This window comes from Pristiophorus japonicus, chromosome 3 (genome assembly GCF_044704955.1).
Source record: "Pristiophorus japonicus isolate sPriJap1 chromosome 3, sPriJap1.hap1, whole genome shotgun sequence".
Lineage (NCBI taxonomy): Eukaryota > Metazoa > Chordata > Chondrichthyes > Pristiophoridae > Pristiophorus > Pristiophorus japonicus.
Genome location: NC_091979.1, coordinates 263,289,926 through 263,312,963, shown reverse-complemented (window position 1 = coordinate 263,312,963; position 23,038 = coordinate 263,289,926). Strand labels below are relative to the sequence as shown.

The 23,038-nt window shown below is 46.4% G+C and overlaps 2 protein-coding genes and 2 pseudogenes across 16 annotated transcripts in view; 3 read left to right on the top strand and 1 right to left on the bottom strand.

Annotated features, from left to right (window-relative positions):
- nrap (nebulin-related anchoring protein) overlaps nucleotides 1-4,297 on the bottom strand; it is a 220,693-nt gene extending 216,396 nt beyond the window's left edge. For 8 of the 9 annotated variants that reach the window (XM_070876611.1, XM_070876610.1, XM_070876615.1 and 5 more), the window contains exons 1-4: nucleotides 4,109-4,297; nucleotides 3,910-4,004; nucleotides 3,451-3,535; nucleotides 1,699-1,803 (exon numbers count right to left, since the gene is read on the bottom strand). In XM_070876611.1, the coding sequence (XP_070732712.1) occupies nucleotides 1,699-1,803; nucleotides 3,451-3,535; nucleotides 3,910-4,004; nucleotides 4,109-4,177 (354 nt within the window). In that variant the 5' untranslated portion in view covers nucleotides 4,178-4,297. The remainder of the gene's footprint in view (nucleotides 1-1,698; nucleotides 1,804-3,450; nucleotides 3,536-3,909; nucleotides 4,005-4,108) is intronic. The other variant, XM_070876614.1, reaches the window with a different exon arrangement.
- casp7 (caspase 7, apoptosis-related cysteine peptidase) overlaps nucleotides 1-23,038 on the top strand; it is a 153,293-nt gene that overhangs the window by 52,665 nt on the left and 77,590 nt on the right. For 5 of the 7 annotated variants that reach the window (XM_070876626.1, XM_070876625.1, XM_070876623.1 and 2 more), the window contains exons 1-2: nucleotides 3,132-3,215; nucleotides 18,556-18,708. Coding sequence is in view for 5 of the 7 variants with exons in the window: in XM_070876623.1 (XP_070732724.1) it covers nucleotides 18,654-18,708 (55 nt within the window). In the remaining 2 variants the exon portion in view is untranslated. Of the gene's footprint in view, nucleotides 1-3,131; nucleotides 3,216-4,581; nucleotides 4,599-18,555; nucleotides 18,709-23,038 lie in introns of those variants that run through there. The other 2 variants (XM_070876621.1, XM_070876622.1) reach the window with 2 other exon arrangements.
- On the top strand, nucleotides 17,501-17,732 carry LOC139260575 (U2 spliceosomal RNA; annotated as a pseudogene).
- On the top strand, nucleotides 18,110-18,262 carry LOC139260549 (U2 spliceosomal RNA; annotated as a pseudogene).

Sequence of the window (23,038 nt, the reverse complement as noted above, 5' to 3'; positions counted from 1 at the left end):
GAGAGAAAACAGGTAATTATAGACCGGTTAGCCTGACATCAGCAGTGGGGAAAATGTTGCAATCAATCATTAAGGATGAAATAGCAGCGCATTTGGAAAGCAGTGACAGGATCAGTCCAAGACAGCATGGATTTATGAAAGGGAAATCATGTTTGACGAATCTTCTGGAATTTTTTGAGGATGTAACTAGCAGAGTGGACAAGGGAGAACCAGTGGATGTGGTGTATTTGGACTTTCAAAAGGCTTTTGACAAGGTCCCGCACAAGAGATTGGTGTGCAAAATCAAAGCACATGGTATTGGGGGTAATGTACTGACGTGGATAGAGAACTGGTTGGCAGACAGGAAGAAGAGAGTCGGGATAAATGGGTCCATTTCAGAATGGCAGGCAGTGACTAGTGGAGTGCCGCAGGGCTCAGTGCTGGGCCCTCAGCTCTTTACAATATACATTAACGATTTGAATGAAGGAATTGAGTGTAATATCTCCAAGTTTGCAGATGACATTAAACTGGGTGGTGGTGTGAGCTGTGAGGTGGACGCTAAGAGGCTGCAGGGTGACTTGGACAGGTTAGGTGAGTGGGCAAATGCATGGCAGATGCAGTATAATGTGGATAAATGTGAGGTTATCCATCTTGGGGGCAAAAACACGAAGGCAGAATATTATCTGAATGGCAGCAGATTAGGAAAAGGGGAGGTGCAACGAGACCTGGGTGTCATGGTTCATCAGTCATTGAAGGTTGGCATGCAGGTTCAGCAGGCGGTGAAGAAGGCAAATGGTATGTTGGCCTTCATAGCTAGGAGATTTGAGTATAGGAGCAGGGAGGTCTTACTGCAGTTGTACAGGGCCTTAGTGAGTCCTCACCTGGAATATTGTGTTCAGTTTTGGTCTCCTAATCTGAGGAAGGACGTTCTTGCTATTGAGGGAGTGCAGCGAAGGTTCACCAGACTAGTTCCAGGGATAGCTGGATTGTCATATGAGGAGAGTCTGGATCAACTGGGCCTTTATTCACCAGAGTTTAGAAGGATGAGAGGGGATCTGATAGAAACGTATAAGATTCTGACAGGACTGGACTGGTTAAATGCGGGAAGAATGTTCCCGATGTTGGGGAAGTCCAGGACCAGGGGACATAGTCTTAGGATAAGTGGTAGGCCATTTAGGACTGAGATGAGGAGAAACTTCTTCACTCAGAGAGTTGTTAACCTGTGGAATTCCCTGCCGCAGAGAGTTGTTGATGCCAGTTCATTGGATATATTCAAGAGGGAGTTAGATATGGCCCTTACGGCTAAGGAGATCACAGGTATGGAGAGAAAGCAGGAAAGGGGTACTGAGGGAATGATCAGCCATGATCTTATTGAATGGTGGTGCAGGCTCGAAGGGCCTGCACCTATTTTCTATGTTTCTATGTTTCTCAGGGGGTTGTGGGGCTGGAGGAGACTACAGAGACAGGGAGGGGCAAGGCCATGGAGCAAGGCCAGGTCCCCAAAAAGGCCGGTGACGTGGCAACTCTTATCCCTTGCCATTCACCCCCTTGTGTCGATGGGCAGAGGCTCCACCCCGCAAGGCTATCCCAGAAATTAGTTTTTGGCTGTTATGGCAGGAGTCCACCAAAACAATTACGGATTTTCAGGACCATAATGTAATTAATGATTAATTTTGATACCCCCAGCACTTTATTAGACAATAAGATCAGGTCACTTACCTTACTCGCAAGTCGCCCAACAGTACAGGCATGCTCCAGTTGCTTCGATTTTATATCCCAATGAAAAACTGATTTGAATTTTTCGGCTTCCTCACGGTACTTAATCTAAGTACAAAAGTTCAGTGGACATTTTATGATGTTGAATTTTAAATTGTACTGTATTAGTACTTGTCGGGATCTCAGCCATACTAATGCACGTGTCCCATTTATTATTCCATTTTCTCTTCATTTTTCCTATTTTTTTTACTGATTGTTTGTAATTAATTATGCTGCACTTTTCTTTTCCTCGTCAGACTGCTCAAAGTTAGATTTTTCAGGCATAGAGTGATAGGAAAATTATATCACTGACGTCTCACAGATTATGTGTTAAATTCCCCTCTTCAAATGATTCTGACACCAAGCTGGGTGAGGGGAGGTGAACTGGCTTTACAGAGAAATAGTCGTTAGTGGTTATCATTTTGCTCATGATTATCATCACACTAAATGCATCATAGTGTCCCAGGGGACCTGAATAAGTGAGCTCAGACTGAACTCACCAGAGGAGCAAGAAACACCATCTGGATTAAATAGAGAGTAGATTAAACACTGTAACTGAAGAACTGCTATCATTGGTTATATTTACTTCAACTTTAAAGTGCTTGTCCCCACCGTTAAATGATCACTATTTAAAAAGCAGTGTCATAACTGTATCTCCAATAAAATGGATCTCATACTCACGGCATTCAATGTTATACACAGTCACTTGTTTTATGAATAGATAGTTGCTGGATAGCATTCAAAGATGAAAACCAATTAGTTGTAAGGTGTTAATTTCATAATTTTTTTCAATATCTACTTTTTAAATCCACAAAAAGACACAATTCATGCTGCCGTTATAACATATTCAGTTACTGGTATCAATCAGAATGCATGTTGGATAGAATAACATTTTTGATTTCTAATACTTGTTTTAAGTTGTCACAAATAAAATGTGGTCATTTAAATAACACAAAGGGAGAGTGGCTTATATCTGTTAAACTTCTATACACATGAAAAGTTTCACCTGCTGCTGAGGTACAAATTCAACTACACCAAAAATAAAATTCTGTAATGTTATCTATTAGGATTTAAGAACAACGTGATTCTAATAAACATCATGGCAAAGATATGGGGAAATAACATGCCATGCAAGGGTAATTTTAATAGTAAGAACCATCTTATACAGAACTATATATACTGTACCTGGCAGAACATGTTGAGACATTTTTTCATTATTCAACTTTCACACCCACAAGACTAACTTAAAAAGGATCGGGTTAAATGTAAATGTCATGCACACGTTGTTTAGCATCTTTGGACCAGTTTATGACTTGTGATTGAAAGCAACAGAATATGGACGACAAGTAATCCTCAGACTATAATTTTAACCTCTATATGAGGTCGGAGCACGAGCACTGAGGTGTCACATCACAGTTGCTGTCCAGAAATAGATGTTGCTGTAACACAGGCTTCATTCCAAAGCTTGGTTGTCACCAAAAGTAAGAGAAAGTTTACTGAATTTACTGCAAAATGTCATCGGTCTGAGTCATATAAGAATTAGTTACTTTATTGCTTAAATTGAAACAGTCACTGCCTATTGTAACAACATGAGTTGCGACTGATATAGAGACTACACTGCGGATTGTTTAGTTAACTCGTCTCTCGAGTGGTATCTGAGGATGTGTTGTATGTCGACAAAGTACGCTGTGTTCCGTTATAACGCTGTTTACCCACCTCACTAGATTCGCTTTGTTTTTTCACGTTCAGGTTCAGAGGTGTATCTAATATACTGGTAAACTTGTTGATTTTGGGGTTATGGCTGCGAATTAAAAAAAAACATTGCAACTAACTTACAAAAGAGAATCGATCGAATTTTCTGTCAATTTACTCAGGTTATGTAGACTTGACTCTTCAATCATACAGTGTGCTCTTACTATGAATAGTTTCAAGAACTTCAATGCGATAAATATGTCGATCTAAAATTAGAAAAGCTGTGGTACTTTCAGTGGACACAGTAAAAACAGAAATAAATTCGACCCGTTTAACAATAATGAAGCAATATTCAATAACATTACGCTTTTAATTGTGCGATTTGAATACGCTGGTATATTTTAAGAGTACATTAATATTCATTAGGGTATAATCGTCTTTAATGAGAATAATCTGATAAAGTTGTCATTCATGTTAACTTACGCATGGCAATAAGGTTTTTTCTGGTGGCTGATAAAATTGTTGACTGTTAGAATCATTTTACAGACATCACAATGAAAGCAAGACTTGTGCCATGTCTGCGGATAACAAAGTAAACTTGTTATTAACTGTGCAAAATCTTTAATTTAATAACAGTCTAAAATGCTGACACTTTGATGAAGGTTCAGCAATATTCACTCACCTGATCTATGCAAACTATTTTCTCTGCGGGATAAACGCCGAAACCACACCGGGCGCACGATGTATTCATTTTGAATGGGATTTTGGGGTAAGAAAACAACGAAAGACTTTTTTTAAATTTTCTGAGCTGCGCTTCTCGACCCCCTTCTTTGTTACTTCGCCTGTACTCGAACCTGCCACAAGCAGTCTGCAGTTGCATTTCATAGTTAAACAAGTCTCGCCCCCCTGCTCCTCGCCCATTGGCTCAAGGGTGGTGATCTCCAGAGCGCGGCTCGTGTATGGTTATCAGAGCTGTCAATCACAACGCTCGTATGGCTGAGAGTTGTCTCAGGTTTAAGTTTGGAGAGTGACCGGTGCTCGTGAATGTCTCGTCCCAAAATAGGAGGGAGCAATAAATCTACTAAATAAATCTTGACGTCAGCCATAAGATAAAAGGGAACTGACAACATTTTATCAATCGATACATAAAAAAACTACGAAAAGCAATGCAAGTAGGTCAATATTTTGAAACACATTTCGATTTCCTGTGGATTTCCTATTAGTAAAGGTCACAAAATATTTTTGCCAATTGTTCAAAGTTACCCAAACTAGACTGTATACTGTTGTTTGTTTAAATTTCTTAAAATAAAATGAGTGCGTATAGTGAAGCAATTTCTTTTTATATTATTTTTGCTTATCAATTGGACATTATCATAAACTTGCAATAGTTACTCATGTATTCAAGTTGTTAATCAGCCAGTGTGAACACCATCACACATCAGCATTGCATAACACGCCATAACATCACCACCATAACATCACTCGAAGTGAAGGAATGAAAAGGAATAAAACTCCTGCCAACAACTTAATAGCATTTTGATATTTACATTTTTTAAAGTACATATCTTCCACATGTTTTATTTTGTTCTTAAAAACTTTCCATTTATATTCTGCAGCGGGTTCATTCCCACCCAGTGCGATTAACCAATTTATCTGTTCCACATCTGCCATTTTAGTAGAGTTCCCTCTTCTGTAATATGGAAGTGATTAATAAATGACATCTATAATCTATTTAAGCTTCGCTATCATGGTTTCTGATGTCATCAGAACCCCTAGAGCTACCATACTCACCCAAGTGTCTATAATAATTCTGTGCAGCACATAAATCAACCTTAAATTATTTCTCAAGGAACTAACAGCAGTGATTTTAGAGGTGACTCTTTTGTTCCAATTAACACACTACTTTCACTAGTCAACTTACCACACAAGCTAAACCAAACCTTGAACTAAAATGAATTGAATGACGTCTCCAGCATATATATTATATTATTTTTAATAATAGATAGCATATGGTAATTTAAAGCCTGAGATCTAATTGTGGGATTCAGATGATGTCCATGAACTCCATTGATTTTGATTTCATTGTCTGGTGTCATCCAAACTCCACATTAAGTTACTGCCTTATATTTTATTGCATTCTATCTATTTTTATATGTATATCGTTATATTAAGACTGCTGTGTTTTTGAGGGAGGGAGTAATTAGGAAGATTACAAGATGTCCACTAAATCAGACTATGTGCCAATAACTGATTATCTGATTCCATAATGTAAGTGTTTGTGCTTTGGTAAAATTAGCAAGATAAGAATATAAAAATAAGGCAAAGATTAGAAAATGGGAATATAGTGAATGGCAGTCACACAAATGCAGTTATGAAAGATTCAATTTTGAATAGGTTTTGCTCCAGTGTACCTTCAAAGGATCGTAAATAGCACACTTGTGGCTGACTTTCTCATAGTCAGGGGCTAGTCTGAGACCAGCAGCAACTGAGCTATACCAGTGATCCTGTGGTAGCATTTCACCATATAAGAAGTGAGCAACTGAGCTTCAAAGATCAATTTTTTGTTGAAAGACAGTGCAGGAGAAGCATCTGTTATTGTTTACATTTTGAGGAGAATTGTAAAGTTTGGAACCTACATTAAATAAGACTATTTGAAGCTCGAAGAAGACAGGTCCGAAGTTTCTCCCAAAATGCAAACACTTTGATTGGAAAAAGATTAGAATCATACATCACAGGAGTGCCAGTACCAACTCTCTGAAAGAGCTATCAGATAGTCCCACTCCCACATCCTTTCCCCATAGCCCTGATTTTTGTTTCCTTTTTAAGTATATCCAATTTCCTTTTTTGAAAGTTACTATAGAATCTACTTCTATCACCTTTTCAGATCATAACAACTCGCCAAGTAAAGATATTTCTTCTCATCTCCTCCCTACTTTTTATGCCAAATTATTCACAACTAATTGATTGACTGCGCTTTGTCAATGCAACGTGGTTATCATTGAAAAGAAAGCACAGTGCATTGGTAATGGAATGATTATAATCATTTCTGGAGCTCAGGAAATTACGTAGTCACCCTAGAGGTTCGATGGAGAGTCAGGAAATCTTCCTGTAAGGAAAACCAGAGTAATACCTACAGATGCAAGAATCCTCCGCTGCGCAGCACCATGCAGCTTCTGAGGAATATCCATGGATCACAGAAGCCATGGTTTAGACACCATAATGGAAATCTTTGCCCAGGCAAGGTTATCCCAAAACATAGGATTTCCATTGCAAGTAGACCCTAGCCTGTAAAGTCCTTACTCTACAGCATGAAACCACACGAGGCACATTCTGGGGACAAGGTCACTGTGACCGTAACTCTTTATTCACAGGACTCCAAAGACCATGACCCTGCATGTGACCTCCCTTTTTATACCTGTGTGATCAGGTAAGGAGTGTCTCCCACAAGTTCACCCCTAGTGGTCAAGGTGTGCATCTAGGTTGAAAGTATACAGTAATACAGTGGTGTTACATTGTGGTTACATACATGACATCACCTTCCTCCCCAAAGTCTTATTGGGATCATAGGTTTAGTCTTTCAGGTGGTCTACGCTCCCTTGTGGAGCGCCGCAGTTGGGGCTCTGGTTGTTGGACACTGACGTGAGTGTCTGTCACCTGTGGTGATTCAGGCCTGTCCGGGCTGACCGCAGGGACTGTGCATTCTTCTGATTGCTCTTGTTGCTCGTTCACTGGCGATGTTGTGAGCTCCATCTCGTGGTCTTCTTCAGGTTCCTCCGTGTCGATGCTGAACCTTTTTTTTTAAACTTGGCCCGAATCCCCTCTTTGTCAATTACAGTGCACTCAAGCCATTTGGGCCCCATGGCGTGATTGAGGACGAATACAGGATCATTTATTTCTATACATCTCCCCCTCGAATTATGGTCATGGTACTCATTTTGTGACTTGTGTTTGCCCTCAACTATGTCGATCAGGACTGGGTGAATGAGGGACAACCGAGTTTTGAGTGTCCCCTTCATTAGTAGCTCTGCGGGCGGGACCCCCGTGAGCGAGTGTGGTCGAGATCTATAGGCCAGCAGGAGACGCGATAGGCGGCATTATAGGGAAGGTCCTTGAATCCTGAGCATACCTTGCTTAATGATTTGGACCGCACGTTCTGCCTGGCCATTGGAGGCCGGCTAGAATGGCGCAGTCCTGACGTGGTTGATGCCATTGCCCGACATAAACTCTCGGAATTCGTAGCTTGTGAAACATGGGCCATTATCACTAACCAGAATGTCCGGCAATCCATGGGTTGCAAAGATCGCACGTAGGCTTTCCACGTGGTAGATGACGTGCATGAATCCAGAATGATGCACTCGATCCATTTCGAGTACGCATCTACCACAATAAGGAACATATTACCCATGAGCGTACCCGCGTAGTCAACATGAATGCGTGACCATGGCCTGGTGGGCCAGGGCCACGGGCTGAGCGGGGCCTCCCTGGGGGAATTACCCAGCTGGGCACACGTCATGCACCTGCGAACACAGTGTTCCAGGTCTGAATCAATTCCAGGCCACCAAACGTGTGACCGGGCAATGGCCTTCATCAGCACAATGCCTGGGTGCTCACTGTGGAGTTCCCTGATGAATGCCTCCCTGCCCTTCTGGGGCATAACTACTCGGCTGCCCCATAGTAGGCAGTCGGCTTGGATGGAGAGCTCATCCTCAGGGCATGCTCCGTGTGCGGGCGCCCAATCCCCAGTCAGGACACATTTCTTAATCGGATAGGAGGGGATCTCTGTTTGTCCAGATTTTGATCTGGCGGGCTGTGATGGGGGAGCCTGCGCTGTCAAAGGCATCGACAGCCATGACCATCTCGGTGCTTTGCTCCGCTGCCCCCTCAGTGGTGGCCAGTGGAAGCCTGCTGACCACGTCAGCGCAATTTTCAGTGCTGGGCCGGTGCTGGATGAAGTAGTCATAAGCAGCCAGTGTGAGAGCCCATCGCTGTATTCGAGCTGATGCGTTGGCATTGATAGCCTTGCTGTCTGACAACAGGGATGTTAATGGCTTGTGGTCCGTCTCTAATTCAAACTTCCTACCAAAGAGGTACTGATACATTTTTTTTTACACCATAGACACATGCAAGCGCTTCCTTCTCAACCATCCCATATCCCCGTTCTGCTTGAGAGCACGACCTGGCAGCATAAGCCACAGGTTGTAGTTGACCCTCAGCATTGCCCTGCTGCAACACGCACCCAACCCCATAGGATGATGCAGCACATGTCAGAACCAATTTTTTTTTACAGGGGTCATACAGGGTCAACAACTTGTTTGAGCAAAGTAGGTTTCACGCCCGATCAAAAGCCTGTTCCTGACAGTCCCCCCAAAACCAATCGCAACCCTAATGCAGGAGCACGTGTAGCGGCTCCAACAATGTGCTCAAGTTTTGCAGAAAGTTCCCGAAATAGTTCAACAGTCCCAGGATTGAACGCAACTCTGATGTGTTGCAGGGCCTGGGTGCTCGAAGAATCGCCTCTGTTTTGGATTTGGTGGGCCGAATCCCATCTGCAGCAACCCTCCTGCTCAGAAACTCAACCTCAGGAGCTAAGAACACACATTTTGACTTCTTGAGTCGCAGGCCTACCCAGTCCAGTCAGCGTAGCACCTCCTTCAGGTTGTGGAGGTGTTCCTCGGTGTCTCGACCCGTGATGGGGATGTCAACCTGGAATACGATCGTTCCAGGAATGGATTTAAGCAGGCTTTCCATGTTTCGTTGAAAAATCGCGGCCGCTGATTGAATGCCAAACAGGCACCTGTTCTAAACTAACAGTCCCTTGTGCATGGTAATGGTGGTCAGTAGTTTAGATTCGGCCAGTTCTTGGGTCATATAGGCTGAAGTGAGGTCCAACTTGGTGAACAGCTTGCCACCTGCCAGCGTGGCAAAGAGGTCCTCCGCTCTCGGGAGCGGGTATTGATCTTGTAGGGACACCCGATTGATGGTGGTCTTGTAGTCGCCACAGATCCTGACAGAGCCATCCGCTTTTAGGACGAGAACGATGGGGCTCGCCCAATCGCTGAATTCAACAGGCGAGATGATGCCCTCTCTCAGCAGCCGGTCCAATTCGCTCTCGATCTTTTTCCACATCACATATGGCACCGCTCTGGCTTTGTGGTGCACTGACCTGGTGTCCGGTGTGATGTGTATCACTACTTTAGTGCATTTGAAAGTCCCGACGCCAGGTTGGAATAGTGAATCGAATTGTTGTAGGACTTGTGAGCACGAACTTCGCTCCACAGATGACATTGCGTGAACAACCCCCATTTCCAGTTCATCTCAGTTAACCAGCTCCTCTCCAACAGTGCGGGACCATTGCCCGGGACAATCCAGAGCGGCAGCCGATTCACTAACCCATTGTGTGTGACAGCCAACATTGCACTGATTTCTTTAGTGTAAGTCCGTAATTGTGTCTCAATACATGCTAATTTGGGTCTACTGGCTTTAAGTGGCCATAGCTTCTCAAATTGCTGAACGTCCATGAGTGACTGGCTGGCCCCAGTGTCCAGCTCCATGCGTACAGGGATACCGTTTAATAAAACCCTCATCATCATTGGTGACGTTCTGGTGTATGAACTGTGAATATTCACCACATGGACCCGCTGAACGTTGGCGTCCATCGATTTACCCCAAAAGTCATCCTGCCTCAAAGAACCCTCTTCTGGTCCATCCGCCTTATATATTAGTCTGGTAGCAGACTTCCTGCACATTCGAGCTAAGTGGCCACTGAGATTGCAGTTCCTGCAGACAAACTGTTGAAATCTGCAAGTTCTAGCTGAGTGTTTTCCCCCACACCTCCAGCATGAGTTAAAGTTTCCATTGTTGGGAATAAAGGGAGTATGGCCAGGCACTCCGCTCTGACTGTCCCGTTTACTGCTCTTAAGTACCCCATTAGTGGGTGTTAATGGCCCCATCCCGGCTGCATTGTCCACTGTGATGGCGTGAATGTCAGTTCAGCCTGCCATTGCCTCTGTTGAAGTCCTACTCTGGGGTCTATTGCTGCCTGGGGAGTGTCGGACTGCCCCTGCCTGCCTGCAGGGCTCTGAGTCACATTGATGATGTTGACTCCCTGATCCATCGCAGCGATAGAGGCAGAATTGCACGCCTATGTTATTTTCGTCTCTTCCTCCCCCGCCATGAAAGTTTGAGCCATCAACGCCACCACTTCCAAGGTCAAATCCTTGGTCTCAATTAATTTGCGGAAAATTCCCGCATGACCGATGCCCTCGATAAAGAAGTCCTTTAGCCTCTCCCCCCTGCAGGCGTCTGTGAACTTCGAGGCTGGCCAAACGCCGGAGGTCCGCTACGAAGTCTGGTATGCTCTGTCCTTCACGACGTCGGTGGGTGTAGAATCTGTGTCGGGCCATATGTATGCTACACGCCGGTTTGAGGTGCTCCCCGATCAATTTGCTAAGTTCTTTAAAGGTTATGTCCGCCGGCCTTTCGGGTGCTAGTAAGTCCTTCATGAGCGCGTAAGTCTTTCATCCGCAGCTGGTCAAAAGATGAGCCCTTCGCTTGTCGGCCGTTGCATCGCCCAGTCATTCTTTCGTAACGAAGCTTTGCTGAAGCCGCTTGACAAAATCGTCCCAGACTTTCCCAACACAGTACCGTTCCTCTGTGCTACCGGTGGCCATTCTCATGGGCTGTGAATTCCCGTTTCTCGTTGCCAATGTAAGGTCCTTACTCTACAGCATGAAACCACATGAGGCACCTTCTGGGGACAAGGTCACTCTGTGACCTCAACTCTTTATTCACAGGACTCCAAAGACCATGACCCTGCATGTGACCTCCCTTTTTATACCTGTGTGATCAGGTAAGGAGTGTCTCCCACAAGTTCACCCCTAGTGGTCAAGGTGTGCATCTAGTTTGAGAGTATACAGTAATACAATGGTGTTACATTGCGGTTACATACATGACATAGCCAATGATCAGAACCAGGTCCCATTTGTCATTCAACTACTCAGTAACCATAGAACCTTAGGCACTGGTCACTGACCATTCCACATGTTTCCTGTAGATCAAGGATGCAAATCCATTCCTGGGAAAGGAAAGTTCAGTTTCAGTTTCTTTGCTACCTTTTGTTGATGTTAAAGATTGCAAGAGAGACACCGGAGCAGATGGGTGCAGCTGCATCAACACGCAAGAAGCTTGACACTCTCCAGGACAAAACAGTCCACTTGATTGGCACCTCATCCACTAGCCTAAACAACCACCCCCTCCACCACCAGTGTACTGTGGCTGCAGTGTATATTATCTACAGGATGCACAGCAGCAACTCACCAAGGCTTCTTTAGCAGTACCTCCCAAGCCTGTGACCTCAGTCACTTAGAAGGACAAGAGCAGGAGCTGCATGGGAACACCATCCCCTCCAAATGTCCCTCCAAGTTACACACCATCCTGACTTGGACATATATCATTGTCCCAACAACATCGCTGGGTCAGAATCCTGGAACTCCTATTTAACAGCATGGTGGGAGCACCTGCACCAAGAGACTGCAACTGTACACGAAAAAGGCCCATCACCACCTTTTCAGGGAAAGTAGGGATGGGTAATAAATGCCAGCACCGTGCCACAAATGATTTTGTTAAAAAGGCATGTCAAGGATGTTGGCTAAAATCATCATCATCATAGACAGTCCCTCGAAACGAGGATGACTTGCTTCCACGCCAAAAAAGGGATGAGTTCACAGGTGTTTTAATGAAGGACCTAATGTTCCAGGTCCCGAACTACATCCTGAAGGATAGAAGATGCCTGTGCGTGGATTTTTTTAACACGTGGTGGCCGTTGCACACCAGCCACCACATGGGCTTGACAGAGCTAGGTCTTGGTCCAGTGGCAAGGATTAACCAAGACGACTGGAGACCTGCTCTGCTGCACAGGCCTAGTGCGCACACATATCGCAGTGTGGGCTGGCCCATGCTGCCCCTGGGCCCAGTGTGGCTAAAATGACACTCAGCTGAATGCATGTATATCCCAGATAATGTATTTAGCTGCATTAAAGTTCCATCCCTCTTACAACAAAAATCAAACAAAATCTTTTGAAGTCTTCATGCAAGGCAATGACAACAAACAATGGATTTTGCATCAAGATCCTCAAGGTGCCCCTCAAAGACATCTATGATCAGGTCACTCACATCTGGCTCAGTTGAAGCCTTGTGCTCCCTCAGGAAAAGCCTAACATGGATATCTAACCCAGAGTTCCACTAAAAATTCACACAGGTACAATTTTTGAAATGCAATCTGTCTGCTCCACGCAAGCAGGGGTTTCAAGTCTGCACTTTTCTGAAAACTTCCTATTGCTTGCAAGCCTGTGCTTGCACTTGGAAACAGGCCATTTTAGTGAGCAAGTACATTGCCTGCCTCATATTCAAAGTCACCCTGAAGCACAGGCATTGGCTTACTTCATTCTACAGTAGGAGTTTAATTATCTCCTTGAGGTGGGTTCTCGGCGAGGAAGAGAACACTGCTACCGCGAGCTGCGAGCCACCAGCAGCCAGCAGCGAACCTCGCCCCCAGAGCACCGAACCCAGAGACGAGCTGACATCAGACGAGGAAGCGGAATGGCAGATAGTCGGGAAAAGGCGCAAGGCCAAGAGGCGACCACCAAGCTCGGCAGAAACCAGCGACGGCAGCTTGTCTGATGAGGAAAAGTGCCACCGCCTGAAGAAGAGGCAATGCGCCATCCCACGGCCACGGAAAAACGGGAGCAGGAAAGCGACCAACACAGCCCTGCCGCAGGAACCAGAGAGCAACAAAGGTCCCAGCGCACACGAGCTCCGGGAAACCGGGAGCGAAGGAGAAACCAACGCAGACCAGCCCCGGGATAACGGGAGCAGCGAAGTGCCCAGCACACCCCACCTCCGGAACACCGGGAGCGACGCAGCGGTCGACGCACACCAGTTCGACACCGCCGCGACTGACGAAAAGGGGGAACCACCAACACCAGGCGAGGACACTGCAGAGAACATTGAGGACTTAATCGCAGAACTGCAGCAGTCCCCTGGTCAAAACATCCCCACAGCAGAGGACGATGATGACCACGCCACCCCAGGTGCAGTAAATGTTGAATTTGATGTAAATAGTAATAACTTAGACATGCTGGAAATCGCCATTGTGGAATATGGGGAAACTGAAAACGGTTTACCTGAAATTGAAGACGATGTATCTGAACTGCAATGTATGTAAATGTAAAACATAGCGTAAAAATGGATTTAAAAATTGCTAGTATTAACGTGCGTAGCGTGAAATCGACTACGCGATGTGTTTCCACCTTGGGGTACCTCGCCAAGGTCAAAGCGGACCTGCTGTTCTTGCAGGAGTGCGGCCTGCCGCACTTCAGCAGTTACCGGCAGTGGTCACGATGGTGGACCCATGGACCATCCATTTGGTCAGGGGGCAACGACTGCCGGGCTTCCGGCCTGGGCATTCTGCTGCGGGGAGGCCACTTCACCATCACCGAAGTTAAGGAGGTGGTGGGCGGCCGCCTCCTCGTAGCAGATGTAATGTACAAAAACTCCCCTCTCAGGTTAATTAATGTTTACGCTCCAGCTGTGAAGAACGAGAGGCTGGCCCTCTTCCAGCAGCTCCCACTGTTACTGGCAACGTCCAGACCGGTCATTCTGGGTGGTGACTTCAACTGCATCATCGATGCGGCTGGACGATCCAGCAGAGCCGACAGCAAACTGGACGCCACGTCCAAACTCCTGATGGATGCGGTAAAAGATGCCAAGCTGTGCGACGTCTTCAGCAACCCTGCAGACGGAGCACCGCGCAGATACACCTGGTCGAGACCAGACGGGTCCGTCCGTTCCAGAATTGACTTCCTGTTTGTGTCCCTCACGCCGGTGTTCTTCTCTGACCATTGCCTCCTACTGGCTGACTGTCACATGCAGGACAACCAGAAAGTTGGCAGAGGGATATGGAAGCTGAACGTGAAACTGTTGACTCGGGAAAACATTGAGGAACTCAAGAGGGATTACAAAGGTTGGAGAACCGTAAAACCCCTCTGCGATTCCCCGATGCACTGGTGGGAAACAATCAAGACGAACATCAAGAGGTTCTTCATCCTCAAAGGTGTTCAGGAGGCGAGAGGGAGACAGAGGGAATTATCCCGACTCCAGACAAATATGCAAAACCTGCTCCTGCTGCAGTCGATGGGGGTCGATGTCGCGGAGGAACTCGAAGAGGTGAAGGGCCAGCAAGGCTCGCTCTTTGCCTCGGAGTCCTCCAAGATCATCTTCCGATCCAGAGTCCGCTCCGTCGAGCAGGATGAGACGTGTTCGCGTTTCTTCTTCCAAAAGGTACACAGGGGGAGCTCTGTGATCACCAGCCTAAAGGAAGAAGACGGTTCTGTGACGTCTTCGCAGCCTGACATGCAGAGGATCAGCGAATCCTTCTATGCCAGGCTGTACGAAGTCAAGCCCACAGACCGCGCGGCCTCCCAGTCGTTCCTGTCGTCTATTTCGGATGTCTTAGACGACGGCAAGCGAGAGAGTCTGGACCACCCGCTAACTCTGGACGAGCTGACAAAGGCCGTCCGGTCCTTCGAGACGAGTAAAACTCCCGGAAGCGACGGCTTACCGGTCGAGTTGTACTCGGCTCTGTGGGACTGGATAGGACCGGACCTGCTGGAAGTGTACGGAGGTATGCTTCTGGCCGGCAGCATGTCAGAATCGATGAGGAAAGGCATCATCACCCTCATCTACAAGCAGAAGGGGGAGAGGGAGGAAATCAAAAACTGGCGGCCCATTTCGCTGCTCAATGTGGACTACAAGATCCTGTCAAAGGTCATCGCCAACAGGGTCAAGTCTGCTCTTGAGCTGGTGATTCACCCGGACCAGACCTGCGCTGTCCCCGGCAGGAAGATCTCTGATAGCCTCGCGCTACTCAGAGATACGATCGCCTACGTGCGGGACAGGAGGGTGAACACCTGTTTAATCAGCTTAGACCAGGAGAAAGCCTTTGACAGGATATCGCACACGTACCTGATGGACGTGCTCTCCAAAATGGGGTTCGGGGAGGGCATCCGAAATTGGGTCAAACTGCTCTACACAGACATCAGTAGTGCAGTTCTAATCAACGGGTGGGAAACTCAAAGCTTTCCAATCAGATCTGGAGTCAGGCAAGGCTGTCCTCTGTCGTCTGTCTTGTTTGTGTGTTGTATCGAGCCCTTTGCCGAGTCCATCAGGAAGGACGCGGGCATCAGAGGGGTGACGATCCCAGGCAGCGGAGGCGCCCAGGTCAAAACCTCGCTGTACATGGACGACGTCGCCGTCTTTTGCTCGGACACGCAGTCGGTCCGCAGATTGCTCGCAATCTGCGACCAGTTTGAACTGGCCTCGGGAGCAAAGGTCAACCGCACCAAAAGCGAGGCCATGCTCTTTGGTCACTGGACCGACCGAGCCTCCATTCCCTTCACCGTCAAGCCAGACTTCCCGAAGGTGCTGGGAATATGGTTCGGAGCGGACGGGGCGTGCGCCAAAAACTGGGACGAGCGCATTGCCAAGGTCAGACAGAAACTGTCATTTTGGGAGCAGCGCTCCCTTTCCATCACAGGCAAGAACCTGGTCATCAAGAGCGAGGTGCTCTCGGTGTTGTTGTACGTGGCGCAGGTCTGGCCCATCTCACGCTGCAGCGCCGCGGCAGTCACCCGAGCCGTCTTCCACTTTGTCTGGAGATCCAAAATGGACCGTGTCCGCAGAGACACGATGTACAAATCTCTGGACAGTGGAGGAAAGGACGTTCCGAACGTGGCCCTCATCCTGATGGCCACCTTTGTGTGCGGCTGCATCAAGCTATGCACAGCCCCCCAGTACGCAAACACCAAGTGTCACTACGTGCTGAGGTTCTACCTGTCCCCATTGTTGAGAAGGATGGGTCTGGCCACGCTGCCGCGAAACGCTCCCACCAGTTGGACCATGCCTGTCCACCTGTCCTTCGTGGAAAAGTTCTTCAAAAGAAACCCCTTTGACCACAAGGCCATCAAACAGTGGTCAGCACGTAAGGTCCTGGACGCCCTCCGAAAGAAGGAGACGGTGGACCCTGTCGGGTGGTTCCCTGAGCGGACTGTCGAACTTGTTTGGCAGAACGTCTCATCGCCAAAGCTTACACACAAGCACCAAGACGTAGCTTGGTTGGCGGTGAGGGGGGCCCTACCCGTCAGAGTGTTCATGCACAGCCGACGCCTCAGCAGCACGGCACGGTGCCCCCGGGCCGGCTGCGGGGCGGACGAGACTGTCACCCATCTCCTTCAGGATTGCGCCTTTGCAACGCAGGTCTGGAAAGAGATGCAGTGGTTGCTGTCGAGGTTCATCCCAAGCAGCTCCGTAACACAGGACTCTGTGCTCTACGGGCTGTTCCCAGGGACACACACCGAGACAGACATCACCTGCTGCTGGAGGGCCATCAACTCGGTCAAAGACGCTCTTTGGTCTTGCCGAAACTTGCTGGTCTTCCAGAACAAGGAGATGACCACGTCCGCATGTTGCAGACTGGCGCAATCCAAGATCCAGGAATACGTGCTGAGGGACGCACTGAAAATTGGTGCAGTCGCCGCAAAGGCACGGTGGGGTAGGGCCACAGTCTAAAACCCTTCCGCCACGGAAAACCCGGGGGCAGAAATCAGCACCAAACTCCCTCGGGCTGTATTTGTATTTGTATTTGTAATTTACACTTTGTGTACATAGAGCACCAAACCTGTAAACATCAATGTAGTGCCATGTACAATGTAAGGTGTGTTATGAAATGCAAGTTTGAAAAGAAAAAATGTAAATGTACCATCACCCATTCCGGGCTCTGTATTGTAACACATGAAATGTAATTTGTGTCAATGTACCACAATGTACCCTGTTTATTGTACTGAATCGCAGTTGAACAGAAAAACGAGAAATGTAACGAACGAAACTGCCGTCGGCACCCAGATGTATTGTATGGGATTGCTGATCGCAGCGAAATGTAATGAAATGCCATTGAATGTACTGTACAGATTCTCTTTATGAATAAAGTATATTTTGAAATAAAAAAAAAAATCTCCTTGAGGTGGGTTCTCGGCCTTTTGGCTAAGATCATGCGTAACTGACCTGACCAGCCACCATGACCTCCGGGTGGTTTCTCCCTGGTCAGGAAGGTATATGCTTGCCTTTTTGGAAACAGGAGGTGGGTGGGGTGGCTTGACCCATCCACCTCCACGGAGGTGTGTGGGGGGCCTGACCCATCCACCTCCATGGCACGAACCTGGTATTGCAGTACTTCCAGGAACGGTGCAGTGGCTCTAGGCCTTTTGGCTAAGAGCATTGGCGCAGAGTGATCCTTGGCATGTGCAAGGTGACCTCTGGTGTTTGTGATTTGACAAAGAATTGGAACGATTGGCTACGAATTTCAAAAAAAAAAAAAATCTCCTTGAGGTGGGGTGGCTTGACCCATCCACCTCCACGGAGGTGTGTGGGGGACCTGACCCATCCACCTCCATGGCACGAACCTGGTATTGCAGTACTTCCAGGAACGGTGCAGTGGCTCTCGGCCTTTTGGCTAAGAGCATTGGCGCAGAGTGATCCTTGGCGTGTGCAAGGTGACCTCTGGCGTTTGTGATTTGACAAAGAATTGGAACGATTGGCTACGAATTTCAAAAAAAAAAAAAAAAATTCTGATATCGCTTCTCGGCCTTTTGGCTAAGATCATGCGTAACTGACCTGACAGGGGAGTAACCATGACCCCAAAGTGGAGGTGTGTGGGGGGCCTGACCCATCCACCTCCATGGCATGAACCTGGTATTGCAGTACTTCCAGGAACGGTGCAGTGGCTCTAGGCCTTTTGGCTAAGAGCATTGGCGCAGAGTGATCCTTGATGTGTGCAAGGTGACCTCTGGCGTTTGTGATTTGACAAAGAATTGGAAAGATTGGCTACGAATTTTTTAAAAAAAATTTCCTGATATGTATACCCTCGCACCTCAGTCAATAATCACCTAGTTGTTTAATAATACATTACCAATTAAGAATTCAATTGATAAACTAGCTGTCAGTTGTCAATAAGTTCAGACATAAACTTATATTGTCATTATTTATCGAGCTCTTTTTGTCCAATTGTATCGATCGCAGCTGCGTGTGTACCTATTCTGTGAACGGATGTGGAGGCGGTGCTCGACTTGACGCCGATTGCACAACTTTGTGAAACTGGTCTCTCTCAATAAAACAACATGGCGTGGAAGGTCGGTTTCTTCGGAATTGTTACATTGTGTCTCATCCTCAGTGGTAAGTTTATTTTTTCAAATGTAAGAAGTGAGTTCAAGGCTAATTCGAGCTGGTGGGGGTTTTACTCGGCAAGCTTCCGCCTTTGCAGTGCCGGGAAAATTAAGTTCTTAAAATGATAGTAGGTGCAGATATGGAAGTACCCTGTACTGTAAGATCAGATATCCAACAGTCCCGGTTTAGAGTATCTTACAGGCAAGTATGTGGAATGCTAAGCTATTGGGAATCTTCTAGTGCCAGATCATAAAGAATCGCCGCAAATGGCCAAAGTAGGAAGCCTTGGCTCCCAGTATTTCAACGCGGCCAAAGTGAAGTAGTTTCTCTTTCAATGAGAGATTGACTGACAGGATTATGGAATCCAATTCAAGTGGCTGAATCAAACGAGAACGGATCCCTTTTTTTATTGGAAGGGCAAGAATAATACTTTAAATATTGAGCGGGGGAGTATATTGGCTTAAAGTTGACCTTTTTGAATGTAAAGCATAGACTGGTGTTAATTGGAGCAAATTTTATTATCCGACTTCCGTCTTGGGCACGTGGAGAGTTGCCTGGAGTGGTGAGGAAACGGCTCCATGTGCCTATATTTACCGCCTTGAATCTTTTTGGTTTCATTTCCTATTTTCTTTGGAAGAGAATGATTTTTTTTGTTTGTTTATGATGTGGGGCTGGAATTTCCTGTGTATTTGTGCCCGGAGACCTTGTGCAATCAAATACGCAGCCTAAAAGATTGGGGGATTTTTGGACACCAGCGGATAATGCGCTAAGTACAGTAGCTCCAAATCCCCTCCATCTTTTACCACCTAACATAAGAAACAGGAGCAGAAGTAGGCCATTTGGCCCATCGAGCCTGCTCCGCCATTCAATAAGATCATGGCTGATCTAATCATAAATTCCACTACTTCCCTGCCCGTTCCCCATAACCCTTTATTCCCTTATTGCTCAAAAATCTGTCTATCCCTGCCTTTAAATATATTCAATGACGCAGCCTCCACAGCTCTCTGGGGCAGAGAAATCCACAGATTTACAACCCTCTGAGAAGAAATTTCTCCTCATCTCAGTTTTAAATGGGCGGCCCCTTATTCTGAGATTATGTCCCCTAGTTTTAGTTTCCACTATGAGGAAATATCCTCTCTGCATCCAAATTGTCAAGCCCTTTCATTATCTTTTAGATGTTTCGATTTAGATCACCTCTTATTTTTCTGAACTCCAATGAGTATAGGCCCAACCTACTCAACCTATCTTCATAAGTCAACCCCCTCATCTCTGGAATCAACCTTGTGAACCTTCACTGAACAGGCTCCAATGCAAGTAACAGGGTATATCCTTTCTTAAATATAGAGACCACAACTGTACGCAGTACTCTAGGTGTGGACTTACCAATACTCTGTAGTGTTGTAGCAGGACGTCTCTGCTTTTATAATCTCGCCCCCTTGCAATAAAGGCCAACATTCCATTGCCTTCCTCATTCATTTCTGTACCTGCATACTAACTTTGTGTTTCATGCACAAGGACCCCCAGGTCCCTCTGTACTGCAGCACTTTGCAATTTTTCTCCATTTAAATTATAATTTGCTTTTCTATTTTTGCTGCCAAAATGGATAACCTCACATTTTCCCACATTATACTTCATCTGCAAATTTTTTGCCCACTCACTTAGCCTGTCTATTATCCCTTTGCTGATTTCTTTTGTGTCCTCTCTCAATTTGCTTTCCCACACATCTTTGTAACATCAGCAAACTTGGCTACATTAAACTCTGTCCCTTTATCCAAGTCATTAATATAGATTGTAAATAGTTGAGGACCCAGCACCGTGTGGCACCCCACTAGTCACTGTTTGCCAACCAGAAAATTACCCATTTATCCCGACACTCTATTTTCTGTTAATTAGTCAATCCTCTATCTATGCTAATATATTGCCCCCAACCCTGTGAACTTTTATCTTGTGCAGTAACCTCTTGTGGCACCTTATTGAATGCTTTCTGGAAATCCAAATACACCACAACTCTTTTGGGGGGAGACAAAATAAACATTAAATCAAGTGCCCCCCGATCTGGGGGACACTCCAGACACTTACACCTGCCCTCTTTCTTTTTGTTGTTTTTTTTTTTCCTTTTGTGATTTTTTTTTTGGGGCATTAAAATCATATAATTTACAAGTGCCCCCTATAAAAGGTGAGGGGGACACTAAAACTGGCAATTAAAACAAATTAAACTGTAAAATAAATAAAATCAAATTAAAATTTGGTTGCTGGAGGTTATAATGCACTCCAGTCCCTCCGGCGCCCACCTCTCTCGGAAGGCCGCGAGCGTACCGGTAGACACCGCGTGCTCCATCTCCAAGGACACCCTGGCGCGGATGTATGCGCGGAAGAGAGGCAGGCAGTCAGGATGAACGACCCCGTCGACCGCCCGCTGCCTGGACCGGCTGATGGCACCCTTGGCCGTGCCCAGGAGCAGTCCTACGAGGAGGCCCTCGGACCTACCCGCTCCCCTCCGCACAGGATGCCCAAAGATCAAGAGTGTGGGACTGAAGTGCAGCCAGAATTTCAGGAGCAGCCCCTTTAAATAATGAAGAAATTGCAGGCAGCCTGGGAGCCCGTGAACCAGCTTAAATTTGTTGCACAGGACTGCTCCGTGCACCACCCTCCAGGCCAAGTACCCGATAAATAGTGGCCAAAAACACCACATCCACTGGTTCCCCCTTACCCACCCTGCTCGTTACATCCTCAAAGAACTCCAGCAAATAGGAATAGTGCAATCAAGCAGATGCAACATGGATTCATGAAGAGGAAATCATGTTTAACTAATTTACTGGAATTCTTTGAGGATATAACGAGCATGGTGGATAGAGGTGTACCGATGGATGTGGTGTATTTAGATTTCCAAAAGGCATTCGATAAGGTGCCACACAAAAGGTTACTGCAGAAGATAAAGGTACGTGGAGTCAGAGGAAATGTATTAGCATGGATAGAGAATTGGCTGGCTAACAGAAAGTAGAGAGTCGGGATAAATGGGTCCTTTTTCGGGTTGGAAATCAGTGGTTAGTGGTGTGCCACAGGGATCAGTGCTGGGACCACAACTGTTTACAATATACATAGATGACCTGGAAGAGGGGACAGCATGTAGTGTAACAAAATTTGCAGATGACACAAAGATTAGTGGGAAAGCGGGTTGTGTAGAGGACACAGAGGCTGCAAAGAGATTTAGATAGGTTAAGCGAATGGGCTAAGGTTTGGCAGATGGAATACAATATTGGAAAATGTGAGGTCATCCACCTTGGGGGGTGGGGGGAGGAAACAGTAAAAGGGAATATTATTTGAATGGGGAGAAATTACAACATGCTGCGGTGCAGAGGAACCTGGGGGTCCTTGTGCATGAATCCCAAAAAGTTAGTTTGCAGGTACAGCAGGTAATCAGGAAGGCGAATGGAATGTTGGCCTTCATTGCGAGAGGGATGGAGTACAAAAGCAGGGAGGTCCTGCTGCAACTGTATAGGGTATTGGTGAGGCCGCACCTGGAGTACTGCGTGCAGTTTTGGTCACCTTACTTAAGGAAGGATATACTCGCTTTGGAGGGGGTACAGAGACGATTCACTAGGCTGATTCCGGAGATGAGGGGGTTACCTTATGATGATAGATTGAGTAGACTGGGTCTTTACTCGTTGGAGTTCAGAAGGATGAGGGGTGATCTTATAGAAACATTTAAAATAATGAAAGGGATAGACAAGATAGAGGCAGAGAGGTTGTTTCCACTGTTCGGGGAGACTAGAACTAGGGGGCACAGCCTCAAAACACAGGGGAGCCAATTTAAAACCGAGTTGAGAAGGAATTTCTTCTCCCAGAGGGTTGTGAATCTGGAATTCTCTGTCCAAGGAAGCAGTTGAGGCTAGCTCATTGAATGTATTCAAATCACAGATAGATAGATTTTTAACCAATAAGGGAATTAAGGGTTACGGGGAGCGGGCGGGTAAGTGGAGCTGAGTCCACGGCCAGATCAGCCATGATCTTGTTGAATGGCGGAGCAGGCTCGAGGGGCTAGATGGCCTACTCCTGTTCCTAATTCTTAGGTTCTTATGTTCTTAAATTTGTTAAACATGATTTCCCTTTCATAAAACCATGCTGACTCTACTTGATTAAATTATGCTTTTCCAACTGTCCCACTACTGCTTCCTTAATAATGGATCCAGCATTTTCCCAATGACCGATGTTAGGCTAACTGGTCTATAGTTTGCTGCTTTTTGTCTGCCTCCTTTTTCAAATAGGGGTGTTCCAATCTGCTGGGACTGCCCCAGAATCCAGGGAATTTTGGTAGATTACAACCAATGCATTCACTATC